The following is a 25031-nucleotide window of genomic DNA, read 5'->3' on the forward strand; positions in this document are numbered from 1 at the left end:
GGATGGGGTGGGATGGGGGGGGGGCATGACAGCTGCTGATGTGCAACATGGCCACGTGTTGTCACACTCTCCTCTGCGCATCCCTTATTTACTGTCTCAGTCTGCGAAAATCCCGGTGCCACCTCCTGTTTCGGACACCTTGTTTTCTTCTTTGTTTGACCATTTTCTTTGGCTGAATTGTGCCTCTGGTTTTTGGCCCACAGGCGTTTGACACTCTGCCGTTGCAGAGGCAAACATTTCTCCAACTTGTTCTGAGAATCGAGCTGCATTTGCACCGGGGCGACTGTTACTGTTGTGTCACACCCAGGTGGGAAATGTCATCACTTACAGACGGGGGTGTGATTTTTCATGAGGGGGGGGGGTTCATTAAAGCACCGATATTCCCCCCCCTTCTGTCGAATTATTTTAATCCGTCTTTTTCTCGCAGTGATTAAAGCTTCTTCACCAGCTAGCAGAACACATGAAATACATGTATTTTTTAATGGGGCACGGAATCTCATGCATCGAGATTGAAAATCGTACCATTAACTCTGATTCATAATGAAAGTGTAAAAAGATTTTGTCTAAGGCAACAAAATGCAATAAGTAAATTTAAAAAAAAAAGAAGTGTGCCAGTTAGATGTATTTAATTCGATTTTATGCTCTTGGTTTTGCACTACAGCTTATTTCCTCACTTTGATTTGTCCTCGTGACATTTACACTTAACTCCGTTATATAAATTACCATTGAGAACTTTTCTCATAGAAATGAAATCTAGTCCAAATATCTCCCAATCTCTTCACAAATCACACGCGGCATTACAGAAAACATGACGATGCACAATGACCGGGGGGGGGAGTAGAAGCAAAATCCAGTTTGTGCCTCCTGATTTAACATCATGCTAAAGCGACGCAGCCTGCAGACTGCGTGACTTGTTGCCCTCTGACTGATCTGACATTTTTCTCCTCCGTGTGAACTCCTGCTTCCACTCCGCTGCTGTCACCGTTTTCTGTTTGTCTTTTAGAGTGCAGGGATGAATGCCATTTTAACAGAACCTGTTGTAATATTGTTATTTTTGTACATTCAGTTCTTGCTGTTTCAATGTTTTTTTATACTACATTCTGTCGTTGCTTGTTTTTGTTTTGTTTTCATCGTTTAGGCTGTTTCTACTTTAGTTTTTCACTCATGAAGGAAACTCATTGTCACGCGTTGTGAAGAAAGATGGCAGCATTAATCATTCGTCACTTGGAGGATTAGTCTTTGCAGTGTTCCTCTATGTGCGCGGTGCAAAATACGCCACTCTGTCTTAACACTGCTACAGGCAGTTAAAGCAATTAAGTCAGATGTGATAGGAGCAAAAATTTGGCACATAGCGTGGGGTGAAGCCCACAAAAAGACATGCCGCACGCCTGTCGTCACGCTCCTCCGCGTCAAGTTTGAGTTTAATTAAATCGGGACGCGTGGTTATAATCAGCAGTGTGTCTTTTAAAGACGCCTATTATGTGTTTCTAGAGCGCGATGGAGCAGATGACACTGTACCACAGAGCTCGTGCCACTCCAGTGATGTAAATACGCATATTTTACAGCTTTTACAACTTTACCTCCGCAGCTTACAGTGACATTTAGGCCCTGTTTTACACTACGACGTTTCAGGTGAAAACGTATACATTTTGCATTTTCGCTTCAGAAAAAGCTTTAAGTTTACAAGACAACATTTTGAAAACCACAAAAATGACTGAAACGCTGAAAATTCTTGTAATTTTCATGTTGGGCCGCTCGTGGGTGTTTATGTTTGTAATGAAACCACACACGCACACATGCGCGCAGACAACAATGCCCTATAAGCATTAACAATGGGAGAACACGGACATTTGAATGGACAGACGATGAAGATGGATTTCTGCATTTTCAAAAAGTTGCACTTTCCACCCTGGGAGCCGTTCTCAAAGAGTTTCATTTTCGGTGGCTCCACTCCGAGGGCCTTCGTTTTGTGAACGGACATCCAAAATCCAGTGAACAAGTTTTTCCTTTTCGCTTGAAAACGTCATGGAAACGGGAGCTTTACACCAACAGTTTTAACAACCAGTGCCCTTTTTGTGCTCATCTTCCCCTCGTATGTTAACCATATTTTGGGTTTTTTCCAATTCATTTTTCTGCGTCTGTTTTCCTTTCAAGCACAGGAGCAGTGTAAATGTTATGTAAATTTATGTTTTTGTCAGTATGATTTTCATATTTCATTTGAATGCATTTTCATCTTGTAGTAACACATATTTTTGAGGTTGTATTATTTTTATTTTTCTTGTTGGATAAAGTACAAAGTATTCCCTCATCACTATGGACATATTCCCAGTACAAAATAAACATGCAGTAATTGGGGTATTTATCTGCTGTGGGGGAAATTTTTACCTTTTTTTTTTTTTCTGAATCACTTTGGATTTTTATTTTTTGGGGGGAGGGGGGCGGGGGGCACCTGAGAAACATAATATTTCTGTAATCTCTTTCCCAACATGCTAAAAGCTAAATATCCTGAGCAGCGGAAAATGTGTTTGATGTTGTGTTCTGCTGGGTTGGCACTGTCTGATACCTGCCAGCGTTGTCCTGTGGAGTTTTTTTTCTGCTACACGTTGAACAAGCACTCGATAGTAGGTGGTGCACTACCTTCTCTTTATTCTCCAAATCAACTATTTTTTAAATAAAGGAAAGAGTGTCACACAAAAAAAGAACAAGTCCCGTGATACCGTACGCTCATTGCCTTTCATGTTTAATGACTCCTGATGTATTCCCTTCTTAATGTCTCTCTCAATTATATAAGCAGCCTTTGGAAAAGGGTTTGATTCTGATTTTTTGGGGGGTGGAGGTGTGTGTGTGTGTGTTGGGGGGGGGACTTGGCCAGAAGAGCAAATGAAAGCGGTGTAACTCCAGATCCCATGGTGGGAAACAAAAAAAAAAACAGTGGCATCCCTGCCTTAAAATGGCCTGTTTTTTTTTTTCTTTTCTTCATTTCTTAAAGAAAAAAAAAAAAAAAAACATAATAAAACCTGGGGGACTGTTGCCCCGAAAGACGCTGAGATGAGCTAATGGTAGTCAAGCAGAGGGTTTTTGTTTTTTTTCTTTTTCTTTTTCTGAAGAACAAAAGGGAGATGATGAAAGTGGAAACCATCGCCAATTTGTCTTGCGCTTCAATAGCATGGAGTGAGCAGCAGAGTATTTTTGTACGGAGCTTGATCCCCCATTTTAACCTAATTGTTGTCAAGCCGTGTGTGATAGTGAGTGGAGTTTATTGTGCCATTCCACCCTGGCTTTGTTTTTTGTTTTTTTTGGGGGGGGGTTGTTTTTTGTTTTTACATCACTGTTCCTTCTATGCAAAAAAAACAAACCCTAAAAAACAAAATTAAAACCTATTTTAGCCTTTGTACAGATTATTTTGTATGAGTAACATGTACTGAAATAAAGTGGACAGAATCAATCATGGAAACTTTGGTTTCCTGGTTATTGCAGCATTTTAAAAATGTATTTATTAATTTTTTTAACGCTTCATCGACCAGCACATTTCATTAACCTGAATTTGTTTTGATGAGACTTCTATGTTTTTTGCCCCCCTCGCAGTTTTATGGCTTGACAAAGAGGTGATTTGAGGATTGTTTCTGCTGCTATCTGTTCTCAATCTGTCGCGTTTTTCCATCTGAGCTTGCAAATCGTTTTAACTTCACAGTCATGAGGAGTTGTCTTTTTTGTTGTTGTTGTTTTCACACAATTTCTGGTGCACGGACTATTTGTTCTTTGAAAGCTGAAGTTTATTCAATCGCACCAGTCAAAACTTTGGACACACCCTCTCATTCAAGCAGTTTATTTATTTATTAATTTATTTTCTTACAGTTAGAACTTTGCTCAGCAGCCGCTGTCATGGTCTCGCGACCTTTGTTTTTGTTTACACACAGTGTGAAGTTACCTCAAGTGTCCTGCACCTGTAAAATAGTAACATAGTCCCTTTTAAACATTGATATTTACTTTCCAAACTCCAAACTTCACTTTGATTTAGCTCAAAGAGGCAGCAATGCATTATGCAATTTCAGTGTTGTACATTTTCAACAATTCCTCTGTGCAAATGCAAAACAATCCTCCATTAGAAACATTTTTGCAGCCTTCAGCATATGCGTTTATACCAATTCAGCCTCAAAGTATGTCTTTGATGCGAGTGTACACCCCTGGGCTTAGTTTTAAGTGTTGTGTCATGTCGTCTACTTTTGCTAAAAACACTGCAAGATGCAGTGAATGAGATGGAATCGGAGGTATTTTGTGTAGGGGGGGGAAAAATCCAGTCAATATATTTCAAATTTTAACACATTACAACTTTATCTTGTGGGCTAGACTGGATCTTGCTGCATATTTGGCAACCCTGATATTTACTCATCTATCAGGATGCTTTTAGCTTTAAAAAAAACCAAAAACAAAGCATAAGACGACACTGCTGTGGAAAGATACACCACATAAACCTATTATTGCCACCTCAAATGCCTCACAGGAGAAAAAAAAAAAAAATCCATGTCATTTAACCTGACAGCCACACATAGAATATTTTATAGCAGCACTCAGCTGTCAAATACCGCTTTCCGATGGGAAACTGCCTCTATATTGATCGCCTTAAAGCCAGCGGACTGTCACAAAACTGGTCATTTCACCCGGCAGGATGCAGGAGCTGCTCCAAACGGAGGCGTGGCGTCACTGCGAGATGCTGCATTTTGTTAACCTGTCACAAACGTCATGCAATAACACGAGCGCACTGAGCAGTAAATGAAAAATGCTTGTGACGTGCTGGGTAGAATACATTTCTGTGGGTGAAGAGAGGAGCGCGGTGTTACTGCCTTCCTTCTCAGTCAGGGAAAAAAAGTTGTTTGATAGTGAACCAAAGCAGTGAAAATGTTTGAAATATAACAAACACTAACACATTCTTTTTGTTGCTGTGGGTTTTTTTTTTTTTTTTTTATAAAGTGGGGCTTTTTTTTTTTTTTTCAAGAAGCTGAAACAGGTTCTATTGCTGGTATTATCACGAAGAGCCCCTCAGTAGTTTCCATGTTGACCCAGCTGCCTCTGCTTCTTTAAGAATTTAAGAAGTTATTATACGCACATAATAGACTTTTTAACTCCTCAGCCAATGTCAAAAAAATATTGATATTTTCATCTCATAGACTCTGCACCACAAACAAATGGAAACATTTTTCATTTTAAATGTTATTATGGCCCTATTATACCGACTCAAGATGGAATCGCATTGTATGTGGCTCCTGAACTACAATGTGTTTGACATACCTGCTGTAAACTATTCTTGGAAGTGGCACTGCTGTATAAGAAAATAGCTTCACTCAGTCACCAAAGTACAATGGGATATAGAAACAGCAGGTCAACGTGACAGCATGAATCAAAACCACATGAAGACATACATAAGGACCTCCAGGGCGCCAATAAAGCCCACGCAGTGACCTTGCAAAGAGTGAAATTACAAAGACAACATTCTTCGCTTTCAACTGTTGTTTCTAATGTATTCACACTGTTTTAAGGACAGAATATGAAATGACAACTTTTAGAACAAAGCTGAGGCATCAATGATGCAACAGTAAAAAAAAAAAACAGCAGCAGCAAAGATCCCATCTTTCATCAGATTTGTCAAATATAAAAGTCAAGTCTTTTTTTTTTCTTAACTTTTGGATGTTGAGGTGAATGGAAGGCAATTTCAGGACATTTCACTTCATGTTTTCACCATGTGACGTCAGTAAAAAGCAGCATCGCAATAACATTCTACTTAAATTCGTATAGCTCTAATATTTTACAAGATACTTGAATGTAGATGTTTCATGATATCGCTTTGCAAAAAAGAGGAATATTTCGAAATTGACGTTATTTATTAGGTTGTTTTTTTTTAATACGTTTTTCTGTTCTGGCATATTCAAGATCAATGGTTGTATATGGCGCTTCAAAAAAGAACCCATTCACAAAATGGTGTTTCAAGTGAAAACGCATCGTTTCTGCTCTTTCTTTTCAGAAACATTTCCCATTTCCACAGCTATGGTTTGAAAAGGATTTTCGTTTCCAAAGAAACAGCAGAAACACTGCAAGCGTTGGACCAAAGTGTACATTTTCACATGTCAAAGAAAATCTGAATAAAACCCTTTTTCTTAAAAAAAATAAATAAATAAATCTGTAACCGACCAGGAAAACTGCCGATCGCTTTCATTTTGAGCACTCGTGCATTCATGTAAGACTGAAACATTTTGGCACATGTTGGATTGGAGATGTGTCTGCTGCTTTCCCCAACGGACAACATAGAAGGCGGGAATCACAAGAACTTTTTCAAGTTTCTCTAAGTGCAATCGGGAGAGTTGCCAAATGCTGCGCGGAATCTTTTCTCTCATGATAACCGCTCCAGGACAGAGCGACTGAGAAGTTGCCTCTGCTGCAGAGTTACGGCCTCATTAAAGTGACCAGTGTCAGAAATGACCAGTTAATGATGTCTCCGATTAGAGCTACTGTAAATATCGCCACTCCTCAAAGTCTCAACATGAAGCGCACAGATGGCAAGAATGAAACCTTCAAGGCTTGGAAAAAAAAAAAAAAACACGTTTTCTGTGTGTAACACCCTGTGTAGACATCAAAGCAGAGGAAGTCTGTTATAATATCCGCTGCTTTGGTATTTGCGCCCTGTACGAGTCATTTTCAAACCAAGACCCAAGCGCTAGGTATTTACATGCATGTTTCCCATCGAAAACGGAGGAAATTGCATGATGTGGCAACGCAATACTGTTGACAATCCAGCAGATTCATTCAATATTCAAAGCAACACGGCAGCCAAACACTCTCCCATCTGGTTTGCACTTGGTGAGACCAGTGCTTGTTTTGCAACAGGACAATGAGCCAAAAACACCTCCAGGCAGTGTAAAGGCTGTTTGACCAAGGAGCAATGTGATGAGTGTGGCCCCAGACGAACCGGCTGCCACAAACTCCCACATAAATCTAGTTCAGTTGGCTCCGGAGGAGGAGAGGAAATACAGTTCTCATTATTTGTGGGGAAATCCGACAAGACTGCCAAAAAAAAAAAAAAAAATGTGTTAGTTGGGTGTTTGATAAGCCTGTATTTTTTTTTATTATTTGCTTCTTCTGTAAATCAGGGGTGTCAAACTCATTTCAGTTCAGGAGCCACATTCAGCCCAATGTCATCTTGAGATTACCAGGCTGATACAATAGTGTCATAATAACCTTTAATTTGAAACATTTAAAGTTTTGCCTTCCTGTGGCATAGAGTATGTGATCAAAATGTAGCTTCTTTTTTTTTTCTCACTAAAACAAACAATCATTATGGACTGTTGCTGCAATCTCAACATGAAGCAATTACAGGTGCAAAATACTCTGAATGGAAAAAAAAAAAAAAGAGTCTCCTTGAGCTGTTGCATTACGAGTATCTTTACAAACTCTAGTTTGACAGCAATTGTAGTTTGACAACCCTGTCTGGCCTTGTCCTAAACAGAATTAATAATGGTCATTGTCTAAAGTTCAACCATATATGAATGTCCTCTTTGAAATAAACCTGATTATAATTCTCTTGAAGGCAAATTGGTTTCAACTTTTCGCATTTCTAATTCTTTCTTTCTGCACTCTACAATTTTTGAATCATATCTTAACCGGTGAGCTTCGACGATACGCTCAGATTTGTATACAAATGCACAAATACAAAACGCGGCACTGTCCAGTGCATTTTCTGCAAGCGTTCGTCACGTTGTACGGGTCATTAAGTTGCCATGATAATACTGCCATGTGTCGTTTCTTTTCTGTCCTCACACTCTGAGGCACTAAATCAAAAAGCTGCTGGCAGAAGTATCTCTTTTAATCTGCGGAGATGACAGTGCAATCCCTTGTTTTTGGGTGGGGGAGGAGGGGGGGGGGGTGTAAAATGGGGGGAGTCTCAGCAGGAATCACAAAATGTACTATTCTTTTGGCAGTGCAAAAGGTTCAGCATAAGTGAATTTGGGTGGGTGCATCCTAAATACATTTTAAAGAAATAAATAAGATCAATCTCACAAATTCTTCATGGACGTCAAGGTACTGGGATACCTGAGGGAGCCCGTGTCCTTGTGTCCCTTCACAGGAGACACAAATTTGAGAAAGAAATAAAAAAGAAGGGGAAAAAAAAAAAAAGACAACAACCATGTGATTAAGTATTCAGATTCAGTACTTCGACTGCCAAGGACAGTTCAGTTCTTGAAATATGAGCCTGAATTTAAAATTCAATCAGCCACTGTTGAATCATTTATACATTTACATTAACTTTATAGACAAGTTTTTGTACTGTATCCCGGGATAATCCCTCTGGTCTCTGTGACAGATGATCCATCATCCCTCCCGCTCCATCATCCGCACAACTTTACATCCAAATCTCATCATCGACGAGGTGGCCTGACATTATTTCTTTTTCCAGATTCATTAGATTGTTTGGCTGAAATTCAACAGATTCAATCCCGAATGCAAATGGACGCAGCGCAGGGAAAACACAAACAATACAAACGCCTGATGCGATTAGATTTATCTCTTCGAAGATGTCCAGTCTTTGTCAACTGTCGTTGTGTTTTATGCTCTGCAGGAGCACGTCGGAGAACACAAACCTTTCAGAAGCCATAAACATTAATATTGAAGCGAGAGTGCAATGGAACATAATACAGGATGTGGGATCTGTAACATAACGGATGAAGACAAGGCACAGAGTGCAGAGGTGAAAGAAGATCTGCAAACTCACAGTAGGCCGACAATACGCCAAAGCCCGTGGAGCCGCTCAGCTGCAGTCAGCCACACATAGTTTTTGTGTAACGCGAGTCGTCAGCCTACATAGACAGTTCTGGGTCCTGCCAGCATGGTGGGGTATAGCGTCACAGCCCCATGAACTGACACCGATCCCCCCCCCCCCCCAGCCCACCCCACCCCTCACCCCCCAACCCCGGCAGCCAGCAAACTGCCGCCAGCTCTACAGACTCGCATGGCGACGGAGTTACATGCAGGGTGGGGCTGCAACCGGGGGCCTGTTTTGAACTAAATCTCAACCGTGACGCTACATTCCGGGACTGTAAAAACACCAACAAGCAATGGACAGGAAGCAGAACCTGAACCGAGCTGAGACTTTCTCCTTCGTCAACCCCTGGATCAGATACTTTCTCTTCTTTTTCAGCTTCCTGTTTTGGGTGAGTAGAGTTTCTCCTGCCGCAGCACAGACAACGAAGACAACGGGTCCCTTATATCGTGAGCATGCAAATCAACGAATCCAAGAAAATGCAGGCTCCAAAGAAATACAGCAAACAAATAGCTTTTAAATAATACATGAAGAACAATAATTCAGCCAATATCCAAGCAGCGAGAGCGCCCGGCCTTCCTATTTTACTGCAGTTATATATATATATGGACACTCACATTGCACATACATCACTTTGGCAAATGTTGAGTGGTTCCATTCTTATCAAATCAGCTGAGCACTGAGTCACACCGAGCTATAAAACATCTGGCGAGCGTACCAGCCCCACTTTTAGTACTTGTACCAAATGGAACTGGAAAGTTGTAGTGGAGGCTAAAATTGTTACGCAACACGACTGCACAGATTTGGAGTGAATTACTGAAGGAGTAGTGGAAGTGGGAAGAAAGAGCCGAGGCAACACGTGACCGACATTTCTTTGGAGTGTCTTCCATTCCGCTTTCTCAAGCTTAAGGGCAAACACACAAACAGAAACACTTCCCTCAAATGCCTGCTCTTGGACTGTGAGAGAGAGAGAGAGAGAGAGAGAGAGAGAGAGAGAGAGAGAGAGGCACACAAAAGCAAAAAGGGGAGAACATGCAAACTCAGCACAGAACTTGAACCAGGGATCCTTTTCTTTTGGCGGTGAGAGGAAACACTTGTATATATAATACTCCAAGTGATTGTTGATACATCTGAGGTTAGCAAAGGCAAATTAATTTTTTTCTCATTACGCGTTATTAAGATGGACGAGTAATTGAATCGACATCGCACAGAATCGAAAACAAATAAATGACACGCACTTTCACTTTCCAACGCTGCACAAAAGTAGTTCCTCCCACGTCGCCTCTCGACTTGATGAATAGTTAAACAGCTTTATATTAGAGGACGGCTTGTTGGCATTGAGCCATACACAAGCTCATTCTTCAAAGAGATTGATATCAGTGGTGTATGAAGAGGAATGTCTATTCAGCTGCTGCCTTCTCGCAGCACTTCGTCCTCGCTACTTGCATCATCCACATATCCAGTATTGATGATGGATGTCGTTCCTGTAGCAACTGGGGGAAGGAACAAAAAACACAACTCTATGAACTGCGGGATTAAAAGATGAACCTTTTATTGAACAGAAGTGTTTGTTCATATTTCAAGCTTTACAAATTATCATCACTCATATTACAACATTTATAAAGTTGTAGTGCAACAAACAACAAACTCTTCAGCAGATGGTTCTTTAAGCAATGGCAAAATATGGGGTAATAGAAAAATAATAATAATAAAAATAAATAATCATACTTGTCGTGATGAAGAATGGTCATAACACTTATACAAAAATCAGACATCGGTATTACAGGTCCAAAACATTTATGTCAGTCCAAAATAGGCAATAGCCGGGTTCCACTTTTTCGCTAATAAGTCCACAGTCAAATTGAGGCTTGCTGTTATTTTTTTCCATTGTGTACACTTTTATGAGTCTCTCGTACTGTAGGGGGCCGCGGTTTCAACCAAGACACTGTAATCATCATCTTTGCCACCAACACCAGTATTCTGAATAAGCACAGCTTTGATTTATTTAAATAATCAAGAGGGAGCACTCCAGAGACAAACGCCTGTGGGTCACTTTCAATGTAAGTGTGTAAGATTTTTGAAGTTTCAACCCTAATTTCCTCCCAGAATTCTTTTTTTTTTTTATTTAATCCCCCAAAAAATGTGTGCGTGGTCTCCAACTTGGCCACAGAGTCTCCAGCATTGGTTTGTTGTATTTGTATAGCATTTTGAAGTTATAAGAGGAGTTTTAAAATATCTAGGATTTACTTCCCATGCAAATTCCTTCCAAGTTGGACTGCTTGTCAATTTGTGCCCATTTTCACACACTTTTTCCCAAATGTGGTCTTCAATCACAATGTTCATCTCCAGTTTCCACTTTCCCTTCGTCTCCAGAGAGCCCCCACACACACACACACACACTTGCCTGCAGACATTTATAAAAGATAAACCTAATGAATAGAGTGATTTCTACTGCTTTCAACTAGTGTTGGAAATTAGTCCGTGAGGATTTTTTTTGGGGGGGGTGTTATATATAAGACCCATATAACTGGCAGTGAGTCAATAAATAGACCCTGGACTGTTCGTAAGAAGGGATAAAAAAAAAAAAAGTAAAGGTGAGACTGTGATGCGGCCATTAAGACCATCCATCAAGCCTTTATAGACCTCCGTCTGCGTTCACACAAACACATCATTAGGACTTCTCCTGACTCCCTCCACTTTCCTCCCACATTACAAGTTGAACACACAGATCACTCCTGTAACTCCGCCAAGACTGTACACCTCCGTTATATACCCAATTCATCCAAAACAGCGAGGGCGCAAACACTGTACCGCAGTCTCACTGTGTTTAGAGCCAATCAGCAATAAACTGCATCCCCAGCAGCCACACACAGCAGCCTGTGTTGACTTTGTTTATCAGACGCCGGCTCAGAAGTGAACACTGCAGCCCTAATCCATCAGGCCTTTGTCCCTGTGTCCCCATGGCTCAGTTCAGCTGGCTTTCACCTCCGCACACAATCCGCCGGGAGAAGCCCGATTCATCCTTTTGAAAAGCCTGAAAACAGAGCTGGAATACATTTACCGTGTAAAGTGTGTCTCCTGTTGCAAATGCACACTGCCACCCGAGCGCACATAGGCACACGCTGTGGAAAAGTCACAGCCGAAGGTACACACACGCACACATACACACACTAATACACAACAGACAATGCCTACCTTAAAGAAGAAGGAAAAAAAAGTGCTTTAAAAAATAAAAAACCTTGAAGAAAAAAAAAAAGAAAGTAGATCCAAGGAAAATGTGCATCATCCTCGTTATTGTGTTTTGGCAGGGATTGTGTTCTGAAGGCAGATCGTCTATTCTAAACTGGTAAAATATACCAGTTAAGAGCAACTCTTCACTTCTCAGTATAAAATATATGGCTTGAACATGAAGGACAGTCAAATAATGAAGTAAACCACTTTAATTGCAAGTCGTTCCGTCTCAGAGGACCACCAGAGATGCCATGCAAAGTTTTTCGATTAAACAAAACAGATGTAGACAGACGCAGAGTGTGGTGAAACATAAAATTAGTGAGGAGGGAATCTTTCCTCTGAATCTGAAGGCTGGAAATAACAACCTACGATGTACAGGGGAGGAAAAACAATCGAATAAAGGAAGGGGAGTTGTGTTGACAAAGCAATCAGCTGGAAACTGTAATCCGACTTGTTCTATCGTGTAAAACCTGTTAAGGTGAAGTCACCACACACACACACACACACACACACACACACACACACACACACACACACACACACACACACACACACACACACACACACACACACCGACACACTTCAGTGGATAATAACCACAATTCCAAAACGAAGGTCAAGGTTTCACTCCAGAAATGAGATAATTCATGGTCGAAAGTGAAGAAAGATGTTTTTTCAACCGTGGGAGTTCTGCTACACAGACAAACAGCAGGATTCCTTTTGTTTAACGTTAACACCCTCCAAAACTATCTGCATGTTTTGTTAGGTTGTTTTTTGTTTTTGTTTTTTCCCCTCCCCGTTGAAATCCTGTTGATCGTGAACACATGGCTGCAGGTGCTCTGCATACTCAGCACCTGAGAAAGGCTTAAAATCCCTAATCTAATCACACCTGTCATGGCTGACAGACTGGAAGAAACAGACTTGCTTTGCAACAAGATTTATTTATTTTTTCCGTGAGTTAAAATGAAGGATAAGTCTGGATGAATTTCAGAGCTGATGCTTGTTATTGGCTTTGCCAAGACGAGAAGGCAAACTTAGAAGTACCTGATGGGAGTTTTCTTTCACAACACAATGTGGATGCACTTGCAGCGAGCGAGAATATGCAATAAAAACAAGGAAGCTAATGCTGTACTGATATTTTTTTTTCTTCTTTACAGGTTTTCTCCTTGTTGATTGTTGCTGTTGGGGTTTATGCTAAAGTCCAGAAAGCTACAGGTATGTGTACTACATTTAATTGCATTTCTCTTCCCGGCATGCTTAGTTTTCAGAATAATTTGACAACAAGTCATATTTTCTTTCCATAAAAAAACAGAATGTTCAAACTGAATGTGATTTAAATACGCTAAAATGAACAGAAATGACAGTTGCAGGCCTATTCATAAGGACCTTTACAGCTTCTCACCAGCTCACCCTAATAATTATTTTATTGCGTTTGGATCACCACGCTAAATATTTAAATGTCCTCTTAAATTATTTAGGAGGCCCAGAGTGAAACTCTCAATGTAGCTTCCTGCTGCTTCACTTGGGCTTTTAAAATACAATCATTTATAATGTATTTATGTATTTTACCCAGTCTAATACTTGTGAAGTAGCCTTAATATCTGTAAGCAGGAGATTTGATCTATAAGGATTTAACTATAACAACAAAAGCTATCCATCCATGTTCTATAGCACGGTTCACCCAGGACAGCTCACCAAACCAGAGACACACTCACATCGACAGCAACCGGCGATTTAGGATCACCAGTTAAAATAACATGCTTTCTTTCTTGGGCTGTCAGAAGAAACCAAAGCACCCAATAAAATAAATAAAAAAACTGCCTGGATTTGAACCCATGTTTTTCTCGCGATGAGGTGAGACAGTGCCGACTACTACAGCGGCGTGCAGCTCTCACAAAAACTGTCTGGTGTGAAATCCAATTCAATTTTATTTCTGTCGCGCCAAAAACAACACGGTCATTTCACGGCACTTTTACAAAGAGAAAAACAACAATTCCACATAAACAAGCGGAGGAGATGGTGGAGGGATAAAACTCCCTTTTAACAGAAAGAAACCTGCAGAACCAGACTTTTCTGCTCTTCCGGTTGTGGTGAAGGGACAGAAAGAGAGAAAAGGACTGAAACAGAGCGCAGCCAGTGACATGCACTGGTGAAACATGGCGAGTGTCGAACACCTTCATTAGAAAATGTAAGCTTAATTAAATAGAACCGGACCTGGTTCCACATGGGAGGAACGTGATCGCTCTGCCTCCCATTCTACTTTTAGAAAACTCGAGGAATGAAGGAGCCTGGTTGTTATGCGCTTTATAGGTTAAAAGAAGGATTTGAAATTGTATTCTACATTTAACAGGAAGCAAATGAAGAGAAGCTAATGTTGAAATGATGTGATCTCTTATGCTAGATCTGGGTGAATAAAAAACCAAAAAACAACGTACCTCTGGTCACCTCTGGTCGTACGCCAGAAACAATTTTTTTCCTGGGGTGCATCAACCAGATTGTGTGTCTATTCCAGTCCCACACAAATGACAGAAAGTGCCCTAATACTGCGTCACGTTGCTTCAACATCATGCGACCTTATTCAGCGGCCAATCTGTGGATCTGTCACCGTTAGTGATGCGGGGTTTTGACTCTATCCTCAGTTTACCTGGCCTCGCAATTTCTACCTTTAATTTGTGATGTGCAGTTGATGCAGTGCACAAAAAAAGATTAACCTGAGCTTATCGCTCGCTGATTACGCCGCTGCATCTCACATAATCCTCATTAAATCATCCGAGAGTTCAGAGAGTGGAGACAGCCAGTGTAGGTGGGGACAATGCGAAATAGAAAACAGCATTTGGGATGGAATTAATTAAAATGATGATGTGGTATGAGGGTGGAAAAAAAAGGGCCAGGGGAAGGGGGGGGCGAAGGTGGGCAGGTACCTAAACAGATGCTGTTTTCCCGTCTCTCCGCCAGACACGGTGCGGGACACGTTCCTGATCGACCCGGCTGTCATCCTAATTGTGGTGGGGGTGGTCATGTTCTTCATCACCTTCTGTGGCTGCATCGGAGCCCTCAGAGAGAACATTCGCCTCCTCAAGATAGTAATAGCCCTGACGTACTCATTACTAATACTGGCTGATCACGCTCCGTCCGAAGCCAAAGCCACACATCTTCAGGCGCAACAATCAAACAGTTCACTTCCTGTCCTTTTAAAGTCAGACGAAAGTTTAATATTTCCCTCTTTTTCTTATCCTAGTTCTCCTTCAGCCTGACACTGGTCTTCCTCACCCAGCTCGCCATTGCAATTCTGGGATTCTTTTACTCCGATCAGGTATCTGCCTCTTCACAGACGATCGCACGCTATGGCCGAGTTACTCCATAATACGAGGCCACTGAAAGGTCACATTTGGTCTCCAGTTCTGCTCCACAGTGACACCGACATCGACCCTGAGCACCATTGATTTAGTATATTCTGTCCCAGCTTTTGGCACATTCTGCACATTTTCTAAACTACATTGTATACAACCTAATAAGGCGGGTATCTCAATCCTAAGAATGGGCCCACTTGCTCCCCCGCGGGGGGGGGGGGGGGGGGGGGGGGGGGGGGGTGGGGGGAATTGTGTGTGCAGCACAGCGTGCACGGAGAAAACGAGAAAGGTACACGCTATGAGTTTCCAGTGAAAATCAGTGTTGCTGTTGCTGTCTATAAAACCTGCAAATGTGTCTGGCTTGTTTTGTGGACTGACTGATTGACTGCAGTGATTTGAACACGGTCCCCCCCCCCCCCCCCCCCCCCCCCGGTATAGTTACGACGGGAGGATGCCGTGACACCAAACAAAGGTTGAATAGGGGTGAAAAACACAAGCAGTCATTCAATCAGTTTTTTATTGTGGTTTAGGATGTTAGGGCGATGCCCCTCCGCCGGATTCAAAGTGACATCGAGCTTGCTGAAATGTTCCGTCCTTCAGAGGAGTCACTGTCGACAAAGAACGACATTGAACACGCCGGCGGTTTCCTTGCAGAATTATTTGTTGCCTGCGTGTCACTTGAGCCTCCTTGTTCTGGGCAAATCATCACCAGCTTGTGGACGATTAGTAATTTTGAAGTATTCGACATTTGGAGGATGATGAAAAGCCTCGGTATCAACTCACACATAATAAAACGTAATAAATTCACATATATGCACATGCCTATGTATATCTCAGAGCCCCAATTATGACTCCAGTGATTGATTTAGAGCCTGCGGGGATTGGAGAGCTCCGTCTTCTAACAACCACTTATCTCCTTGAGTAATATCCCATTAAGGCTCCGGTGGGAATAACAGCACAACACCCGGCCCCTGACATCCACGTGAGGTGGCGAGGCGCCTGACGATACCTCTGCTCTCCTCTCCCTTGTGTTCCCTTGTCAGTGCTCGGACTGCCTGCTGCTAAACAGAGCAGTTTAACAACCCTCCCAGCATCCTTCCCCGCTAAATGATTCAAATGCTTCGGCACTTCAAAGTGGAACTAAATGTTCCATTTCAACAGATCCCTTGAAGGAGACTTTGCCGCTAATGACATAGTGTGACAGTGGGCTCCAGAGCCCACAAGCAAGCTGCACCACGTGGAAACGCGGGATTCGTGGGGGTGAAAATCCTTGCACGGTTTAGAGAAGAAGAAAAAAAAAAAAATCACCTCGGGATAAATATCCGGGCTATTTTGATAGAGCTTGGAGTATCTGTCAACATAACCTGTTCCAACACGGTCTGCAAACTGAACGCCTCACAGACCCTCCAGCAAACCACTCAGTCATTTGAAGCCTGATGAAATTTTAAAGTTCAATTGCTTATTAGCGCGCAGTGCTCATATTAACATATCTTACCCACTCAGTCAACTGTAACCATTGTTTTCACCCCCTTAAAAGGGGCGTAATGACAGAAAAGCTAAATATTGTCAATGCAAAGAATTTTTTTGTATTTTTTTTTGATGGACAATGGGAGCTGAGAAAACAATGGGTATAAACGCACCGTTTGAATTGGTATGAATTCATTTGAAATCCTCGTTGCGTAATAATATTCCATCGAATCAGTGCATTCACGCTTCAAGTACATTTTGTTCATTCACCTCAAGGTGCGAGAGAATCCCCACAACAAAGCAACAAATTCATGCTGTAATCCACTGGAGATGCAGAACAACCCGTCAGAGTTTTGTGTGCATTGCATGTATTGATTTCAGAAGCACAAGTGGGTTTTCTTATTTTTCATTATGCATGTTTCACTCCTGCAGCAGGAGTTCTTCTTCTGCAGCTGTCTAGCTTCGATACATCCCACAGTATGCATACACGATGCAAATAAGATGTGTCCCCTTTAGACGTGTAATATTATTTGTTCAGCTTCATAGAGACAGATATACAGGCACGGAATACGCAATGAAAACACTAATGCTGCACAGTATATCTTTTTATGGCCTAAAAACTAATTTTGTATTGTAGCATGCATCCCTCGATAGCCATTAATAAAAAATACATAAGCTGCACAGTACAACAATACATAACTCCTGTGTATGAAAATGACAATTATAGTAAGATTAAAACCATCCGATTAAGCATAAATACGAGCCTGACAACTTCTCGGAGAGCGTTTTAACTTGGATTTGAAATGATCCCCGATATGATCCATCCGGAGCTCAGAGAGGATTTCCAGAGCGTCTGCCCAACGGACGTTTCACAAAAAAGACACTTAACGTCTCACCATAAATGCACCCCGAGTAATTAACTGAGCCAGAAAACCTGGGAGGCTTCACCATGTCACTGAGCACCTTAACAGCCGAGACATAAAGACATTTGTAGATAGTTCTCCTCTGGCTATTCAAATGAAGTTATTAAAACTTAACGGACATAATTTCTTAAAATGTGAAAGTGCTGATATTAAAGCATTTTTTTTTTTTTTTGTCTGTGCAAATCCTCCCCCTCTTTTCGCAGACGCGGGACGCATTGGGGAAATTTGTGAAGAAAGCCATTGTTCACTACAGGGATGACCTGGATCTGCAGAACCTGATGGATTACATCCAGAAAGAGGTGCTCTGGCCAATCCCACTTATCTGGACTGGCTTGAGTTTTGTCTGTGGCCATCCACATCACACGGGCCTTCACATTGATCGCAGCTAGTGGTTTATTGAATGAGGCTGCGCTTTAAACCAACAAACCACAGCCAGTGACCTCAGCGCTGTAAGTGATGTTTATTTATCACTGGGCCTTGGTGAGGCTTTTCCACATGAGAGGTTACATGTTAGATACAGTTCCTGTACACGGTGGGTCTCCTCATGTGATATTCCTCCCTCCATCTGCGCATACTGGCACACTTGCGAGGCCCGGGTTTCCCCCGAGGGAGAAGCCCAGACTGGCAGGATGTACAGCTCCCGCTCAGACCATGTTTCTAAATATACACACACCTGTGCTCGACTCTCCCCTTCTTTTTTTCCTCTCAGTTCAAGTGCTGTGGGTGGAATAACTACACAGACTGGTCCTGGAACCTCTACTTTAATTGCACACACGAGAACCCGAGCTCAGAGCGCTGCGCCGTGCCTTACTCCTGCTGCACTCCAGTTCCCGGAGAGGTTCGTTTTTTTTTTTTTTTTTCCCCCATCTTGACACAGATCATGGTGAAATATTTGCATGCAAAAACCCTCTGCATTCACCACTTGGAAGCGGCACAAAACTAACACAGTGTCCTGCTGGAGCATCGTCGAGATGCGTCCCCCTTGTGTAAAAGAAAACTTGCTGTTGAGCATGAAAAGAAAATCGTACATAAGGAAAAAAAGAGCACTCATCAGGTCCTCGTCCTCTGAAGTGCTTCTATTACCTGAACCGTGACAAAACAGAGAGAGTAATGGCACATTCAGCTTAGAGTTTAGATTTAGACAAATTTGACACAGAACCTGAGAATGAGATCAATAAAGCTGCTTCAGCAGGTGCAAAAGGTCAATACGCAACGTTTAAAATCACGTTTTTTGGATGAATTAATTGCTCAATGCCGTGGCTCTGGAGGCACGTTGCTCTTTAGCCTTCCCGTACTGGCTCCCTGAAACTTTCAGAAACATTTAATCAGATTTTTAACTCCTTTACACACCAGTCATTTTCAAAAGGGCTTTTAACACTTGGCTAAAAATGGCTTTAAAAGGTAACTAAAATGGGAAAAACAGCAAAAACAACTATACATGGGGCAAAATCCCCCCCATGATGAGGATTACTAAAAAAAATTAAACGTTACTAAGGAAGAGGATTACGGCCACTATGAATGAGAAAAAACGGACTTTTTTCTCACAATTCTGACTTATAAACTCTGAATTCTGACTTTTAAAGTTTCACAGTGGCCATAACCCTCTTTCATAAGGTCGCAAACCTTTGCTTGCTTCTGCTACACTCCTGCTCTTACAATTTCCTCTTTGCCAATTTGGCATTAACGTTTCACAAAAAACTGCTAATTACAGAGTCAGCGTTTAACACTTCTACATGGAGGTACATCTGGCCAAATACTCACGATAAAAAGATTAATGTGCAGTCATTAAATGAGTCAAATTCACATCTTGTCTCCAGGTTTTCTGCTTAAGCTCGTGTGTAAAGCAGATCTACATTCACCGTCTGAAGCAGCACTTCACTAACCAAGTCTCCATTTGGGTTAAAATCAAGATGTGTCTCTTACGCAATAGAAATCTGGTAGATGAGCATTGAATGAAAACCAAAAAAAGCATTCACTTGACCCCCCACACACACACATAAACTAGCAATTCATAAAAAAAATTAAATAAAAAAAAGGCAGGTGATTACACATTCTACATTAAAACCATTATTCATGAAAGGGCAGCTTGCAAAATGCTACAATTAAAAATAATTTTCTGACTGATGAAGCCGCAAAATGATTAAAAGTAACACCGTGTGAACAAAGTTTAAAATTCACTCTGACTCTGCGATGTTTCCCATGTGAAAAAGCAAATGAGCTTCCACATGAAATGAAAATAATAACTCAGGAAAACAGTGTTCTCTGCTTAATCAGAGCTAATTTATCAGGGTTGAAGCTGGAAACATCTTCACTGTCCATCATTAACATTGTTGAGAAAAGTGACACATTTGATCGAAGTATGTGAATTACATCAGTACAGCAGTACAGGCAAGCGACAGACTAAAACATTTTAAAATCTACATTTTCTGAACTATTTCTTTTTTAAATGCTGCTTTGATCATGCTGGGTCTTATTGCACTCCTGTTGTTTTCCGTTCTGCCTTTGTACACTCACATAAACTAACATTTTATGAAAAAAATGGTAATAATTACACATTCAGTGTTAAAACAGTTCTTCGTAAAAGGGTGGCTTGCAAAATACTGACTGATGTCTTAGTTCTGAACATGCATGGAACAGTTTACAAAGCTATAATCTCTCTTTTTCTAACGTGAGATGTTTCATTTTTGCAAAAGCAAACAAGTTGACAATAATGGACACATAATGGAAAAAATAGCTTAAAGCAGTAATACCCAACCAGGGAGGCTTGACCTCTATGGGCTCCACAAAGATCACGATTGCTGTGACATAATTAATTCATCACAACAATTGTAAGCCTTCGCCTTTCCATTTAAAGTGTATTATTTATTTAAAAACATCTTAAAAATATCAATTATTTAAAAGTGTCTCCAATATACACAAAGGTAAGCTTGCAAAAGGCGAATTGTGAAGAGAAAGACGAATCTGTCAAAACAAAAAAAATAGAGGCAATTATATAGAGTATGGCTCCATAGAAGCAAAACTAAGAGCCGAATGCATCTTTTGTGGTGAAAAACTTGCGAATGAACATTGAATAAATGAAACTGCAACCAAACACCCCGAGACGGTGTATAAATCCAAAGAGGTTATCCTCGGTGAGAAGGAGAACATAACAAAGAGACTGTGTTTCAGATACAGCGTGTTATGAAGTTCCTCCACTTTTTAATTTGTATGTAGTGTGGTGGGGAAGGGTTTTGCCTGTTTGCAATGGTATGGATCTGGGTTGCTCCAGAAAAAGGTTATTAATCACCGGCTTGTAGAACCAACGTGACTCAAGAGTGAGCGCACATTAACTTGCTTCTCAGGCGACTTCGATGAGACACTTTTGATTTTTTTTGTGTGTACAATGACTGAAAAATCTACATTTTCCACACATTCCGAGGAACATACAGATCCATCGTGTCCATTCATTGTTAATTAAAAGAACTACAGTGCAATAAAATATCCCTCCTAATTATCTCTGTGACAGACAGAGCAGGTCATTTTGCTTGTGGATGCAAGCAACACACAGCCAGTCTTGTTTGACTGTGTCAAACAGCGTTTTGATTATTCTGACACTGGATCTGTACACAAGTTTTGTCACAAACAGCTGCAGTGGTTCTCCTGCCCGGAGGCGACAGACACATGCAGGTACAAACTGCTGCGGCACGGCTTTCTTTTCCTCGGCGTTCAGGAGGCTGACAGACACAAGACATGGTCTCGTAATGACTGACCGGCTCAGCGCAGACACAATGGATTGTGGTGTGACTTTGAATGTCTTGAGTGAGTCATCTGCTGAACCCAAGAGACGATTTGCATCTTAAAAAAAAAAAAAAAAAAGAAAAGAAAAAAGGTGCAGAATAACATTATCGTCGAATAAACTGTAAAATGAAGCCAGACAGAATATCAGCCAAACGACAGGAACGTAAGTCTTATCCATCATACAAGCACACAGTACCCACAATTGTTATGCTAAGTGAAAGATTGCCTGTAGTAACATTATCAGCCTTTATTGCAATGTTGGCAGTGATGATTTCCCTTCTTCAAATTTCAGATCCTGAAGGTTTTTTACGATTTTAGTTTTCCACCGCAGAAGCAAATGATCCTCATGCATAAAACTGAGACATGTGCAGATGAGGATGTATGCAAGCCCACAAACCGTATATATGTAAATACAGTGCTCATACATGCATGAATACATGCATGTGCCCTCACACACAGATGCACACCATATCACAGTCTAATCTCACATCGTGGAGGCAGCCATACAGCTTGAAGGCCACCGCTGACAAAGAAACTGAAGGTTTTATGTAAAGGCATCACGTTGTTATTGATTAAGCATCATGCTACGCTGAAAACACATCAGAGCAACCTTTTTTCTTCATGGCTGAAAGAAGGAAGTGTGGTGGTGGTGGTGGTGGTGGTTGAGGGTAATCAAATAATTAAATGGTGCAGGACTTGATGAAGTGCTGCAACCTGCTGGTAGCCTCCTGCAACTGCACTGAAGAAGAAAAAAAACTGTTATACTTTTACAGCCTCCCGTTTATGAGGTGATGAAGATCATCACACTAATAACTTTTGTCTGCGTTTTTTCCTCTTTGTCCATGTGCTGCACAGACAGTGATCAATACCATGTGTGGCTTTGGCATTCAAACCCAGAAATACCTGGAGGCCAACAAGTCGATCTACCCGGTGGGCTGCGCAGATAAAGCAGTGATGTGGATTGAGTCCCATCTGTTGCTGGTCGGGGCCCTCGCCTTGGGTCTGGCCTTGCCTCAGGTAACGTCACGCAATGCGCTTAATCACCTCGACTCTAATTGGCCACAGTGTTTTTGTTTTTTTTTGCCATCGCAAACCCCAGATCCTTCGGGGTCAAGTTGACTCTATAGCTTTGTCTTAAATAAGCTCACACACAAGCACCAGTCAATACAGGCATCAACTGGATTGAGCATCAAGCGATCGACATATTGACACCATCCGCTCCCTCAAAGGCGAATTTGCACAGTGGGTTTGGACACAAACCCGCCCAGGCAACACTTTATCAATCAGGACCCTGTACCTTGCTTTGGAGTAGCCCACACAGAAACGTCAAGCCTGCGAGTGTCTGGCAGCTTTTTCTGCCCAAGCTCCTTTTGTCTTTGTACAAAAAGCAGAAAAGGGAAAGAAAAGAAAAAAAAAATCTAATCAAAAGTCAAATTCTACAGGAAACCAACATGAGGCGTCAGGTTAATGTGAGGCCACTGGAAGAGAAGTGATTTAAGATGGAGGTTTTTACCTAGACAGCAATAACTAGGCACAGTGGGACAATGAAACTTTAACTGCACATTATTCATTTATAAGGCCGCTCTGGATCGAAAGAGCAGGTTAATCTGCAACCAAGGTTGAAATCTGCCTGTGATGATATATAATGTGATCGCGTGTTGTGAGAGATGATCCCGACGCTGAAATCCCAAAGCACTAAGTGGTGTCAATTTGCACGTGTCGGTCTGTTTGATTAACCATGAAATCTAATTAGCTGCCTCCTAATAATTAATCCACTTGCTTATCAAAATGATTCAGGTGATACTACAGCAGGTTCTCGCGCAGCCTGATCGCTCTCAGTCTCCTCTCTGATTGGCTCCCCGGTGATTCCGCTCGGCAGAGAGCGAGTGTCTTCTAAAAAAATTGCATTAGTGCTCATGCAGCAAATCTGATGATGGAAGTTCTCTTCTTTTAGTCTGGCATATTGTCGGTAAACACCATCATTGGATCCGTCTGTGTAACAGACCGCGTTTGACTCAAACTATTAATTATTGAAAAGCCTCGGCTTCGACTGTGTTTGCCACCAAATGTTGTGTATCGTCTTTGTGTGAAGAACGCCTCCCGATTCCACTTTTATAGCGGGGCTGTCAATGTCATTTTAATTCAGGGGCCATGTGCGCGGACCATTTGTTCTCCACCGGGCCACACGAGTAAAATAATGACACATTTGTTCTAGTGTGACAATTGATGGACTTTTTTTTTTTTTTTTTACAAAAACCACAAGAAGCAAAGTGATAAAAGTGGAATCTGAAATTGGAATCGTAGAGTTGACAAGTTTTAAATTCACCCCGTCACTCTTGGGGATTGAACCAAAGAATTTGCGCTTGAGCTTTATGTTGAGATTGCAGTCATTCCTGGTGGTAACTGTTGGGTCTTTGTTATAAATGTTTAAATTTAATGGTTAAAATTGCATTTTTTCTAAAAAAACAATCCAGCCCACTCAATATATTAGACTGTATGTGGCCACTGGGCCGAAATGTGTTCGACACCCCTGCTCTGGGTTTACTTTTTTTACGACTCCACAAAGATGGTTTTCGGAAATCACCGAAAAATTACGATTGTAGCATCCGGTGGTTCTGACCTGGGTTTGACACCCATGTTATCCGACAGGGGCCACATCCAACCAAATTTCACCTCAGGTGTGCCGAACTCGTAAACTATTGTCATAGCAACTACAATTTCTACACAAAGCTAATTTTAATGAAGCCTTCTAGTGTAAAATACATTGAAATACCCCCCAAATCCTCTATTTTGGTGCACAGGCCTTATGTTTGACAGGAAAAATACACACAAAAGTGCTCAAATCTCACCATCACGCTTATAAAGTTTCAGTTCCTCTAATTTGGGGAACATTGGCTTCCGCCGGCAAATGAGCACTGCGGCACCCTTGCCAGGGACCTTGGGATGCTCGGTACAGACCGTACAGTTGCTGGGAGTCTGTTCTCTAATCTAAAGTGGCTGCCGCTGTCTTCCAGATTGCAGGCATTGTGCTGTCCCAGATCCTGATCTCTCAGATCCAAGATGAGATTACCTCGGTGTTGTGAGAGCGGGTCCGACACGGGGGAGGAGAAGGGGAAAGAAAACAACTCGCAGCGCTTCATTCAACTCCTCTGACATGTGCAAGGACGTCTTTGTGTACCGCCACCGTATCACTGCAGCACAAGAGGAGGTGACGTAACGCCGCTGCTGGCCTACAGGCGTACAACGAAAACAGTCACTCACATGCAAAGTGCCTAGGGTTCATTCTGAATATGTTTTTTTTCTTTTTCTTTCTTTTTGTATTTATACCGACATCAAAACTGAATCCTTGAAAGTATTTATTATTTAAATGTGACAAGTTTGGTAGCAAAATTGAGTTGAATAAGAAATTTACTGTTTGTTTATTTGTTGAACAGATGTGTCCACTCACATTCAGCACTTTGGCAGTGTGTCATTAAA

At 41.5% G+C, this 25031-nt stretch overlaps 1 protein-coding gene across 1 annotated transcript; it reads left to right on the forward strand.

The window, feature by feature from the left end:
• The first annotated feature begins 9088 nt into the window (after window positions 1–9088).
• Window positions 9089–24667, forward strand: tspan33b (tetraspanin 33b). Its single transcript, XM_080504375.1, has 8 exons — window positions 9089–9197; window positions 13195–13252; window positions 14993–15120; window positions 15276–15350; window positions 17981–18076; window positions 18487–18615; window positions 22410–22571; window positions 24569–24667. The coding sequence occupies exons 1-8, from the start codon at window positions 9102–9104 to the stop codon at window positions 24635–24637; spliced, it is 813 nt and encodes a 270-aa protein (XP_080360501.1). The 5' UTR covers window positions 9089–9101; the 3' UTR covers window positions 24638–24667.
• The last annotated feature ends 364 nt before the right edge of the window (window positions 24668–25031 follow it).

The sequence above is a fragment of the Blennius ocellaris genome (assembly GCF_963422515.1).
Source record: "Blennius ocellaris genome assembly, chromosome: 11".
Taxonomy (NCBI): domain Eukaryota; kingdom Metazoa; phylum Chordata; class Actinopteri; order Blenniiformes; family Blenniidae; genus Blennius; species Blennius ocellaris.

Bases quoted from the DNA above. Each gene is read 5' to 3' on its own strand.
- tspan33b (XM_080504375.1), top strand. From the start codon at position 9,102: ATGGACAGGAAGCAGAACCTGAACCGAGCTGAGACTTTCTCCTTCGTC. The intron at 9,198-13,194 runs GTGAGTAGAGTT...TCTTCTTTACAG, and splicing joins TTTTCAGCTTCCTGTTTTGG to GTTTTCTCCTTGTTGATTGT. The intron at 18,616-22,409 runs GTTCGTTTTTTT...TGTGCTGCACAG, and splicing joins GCACTCCAGTTCCCGGAGAG to ACAGTGATCAATACCATGTG.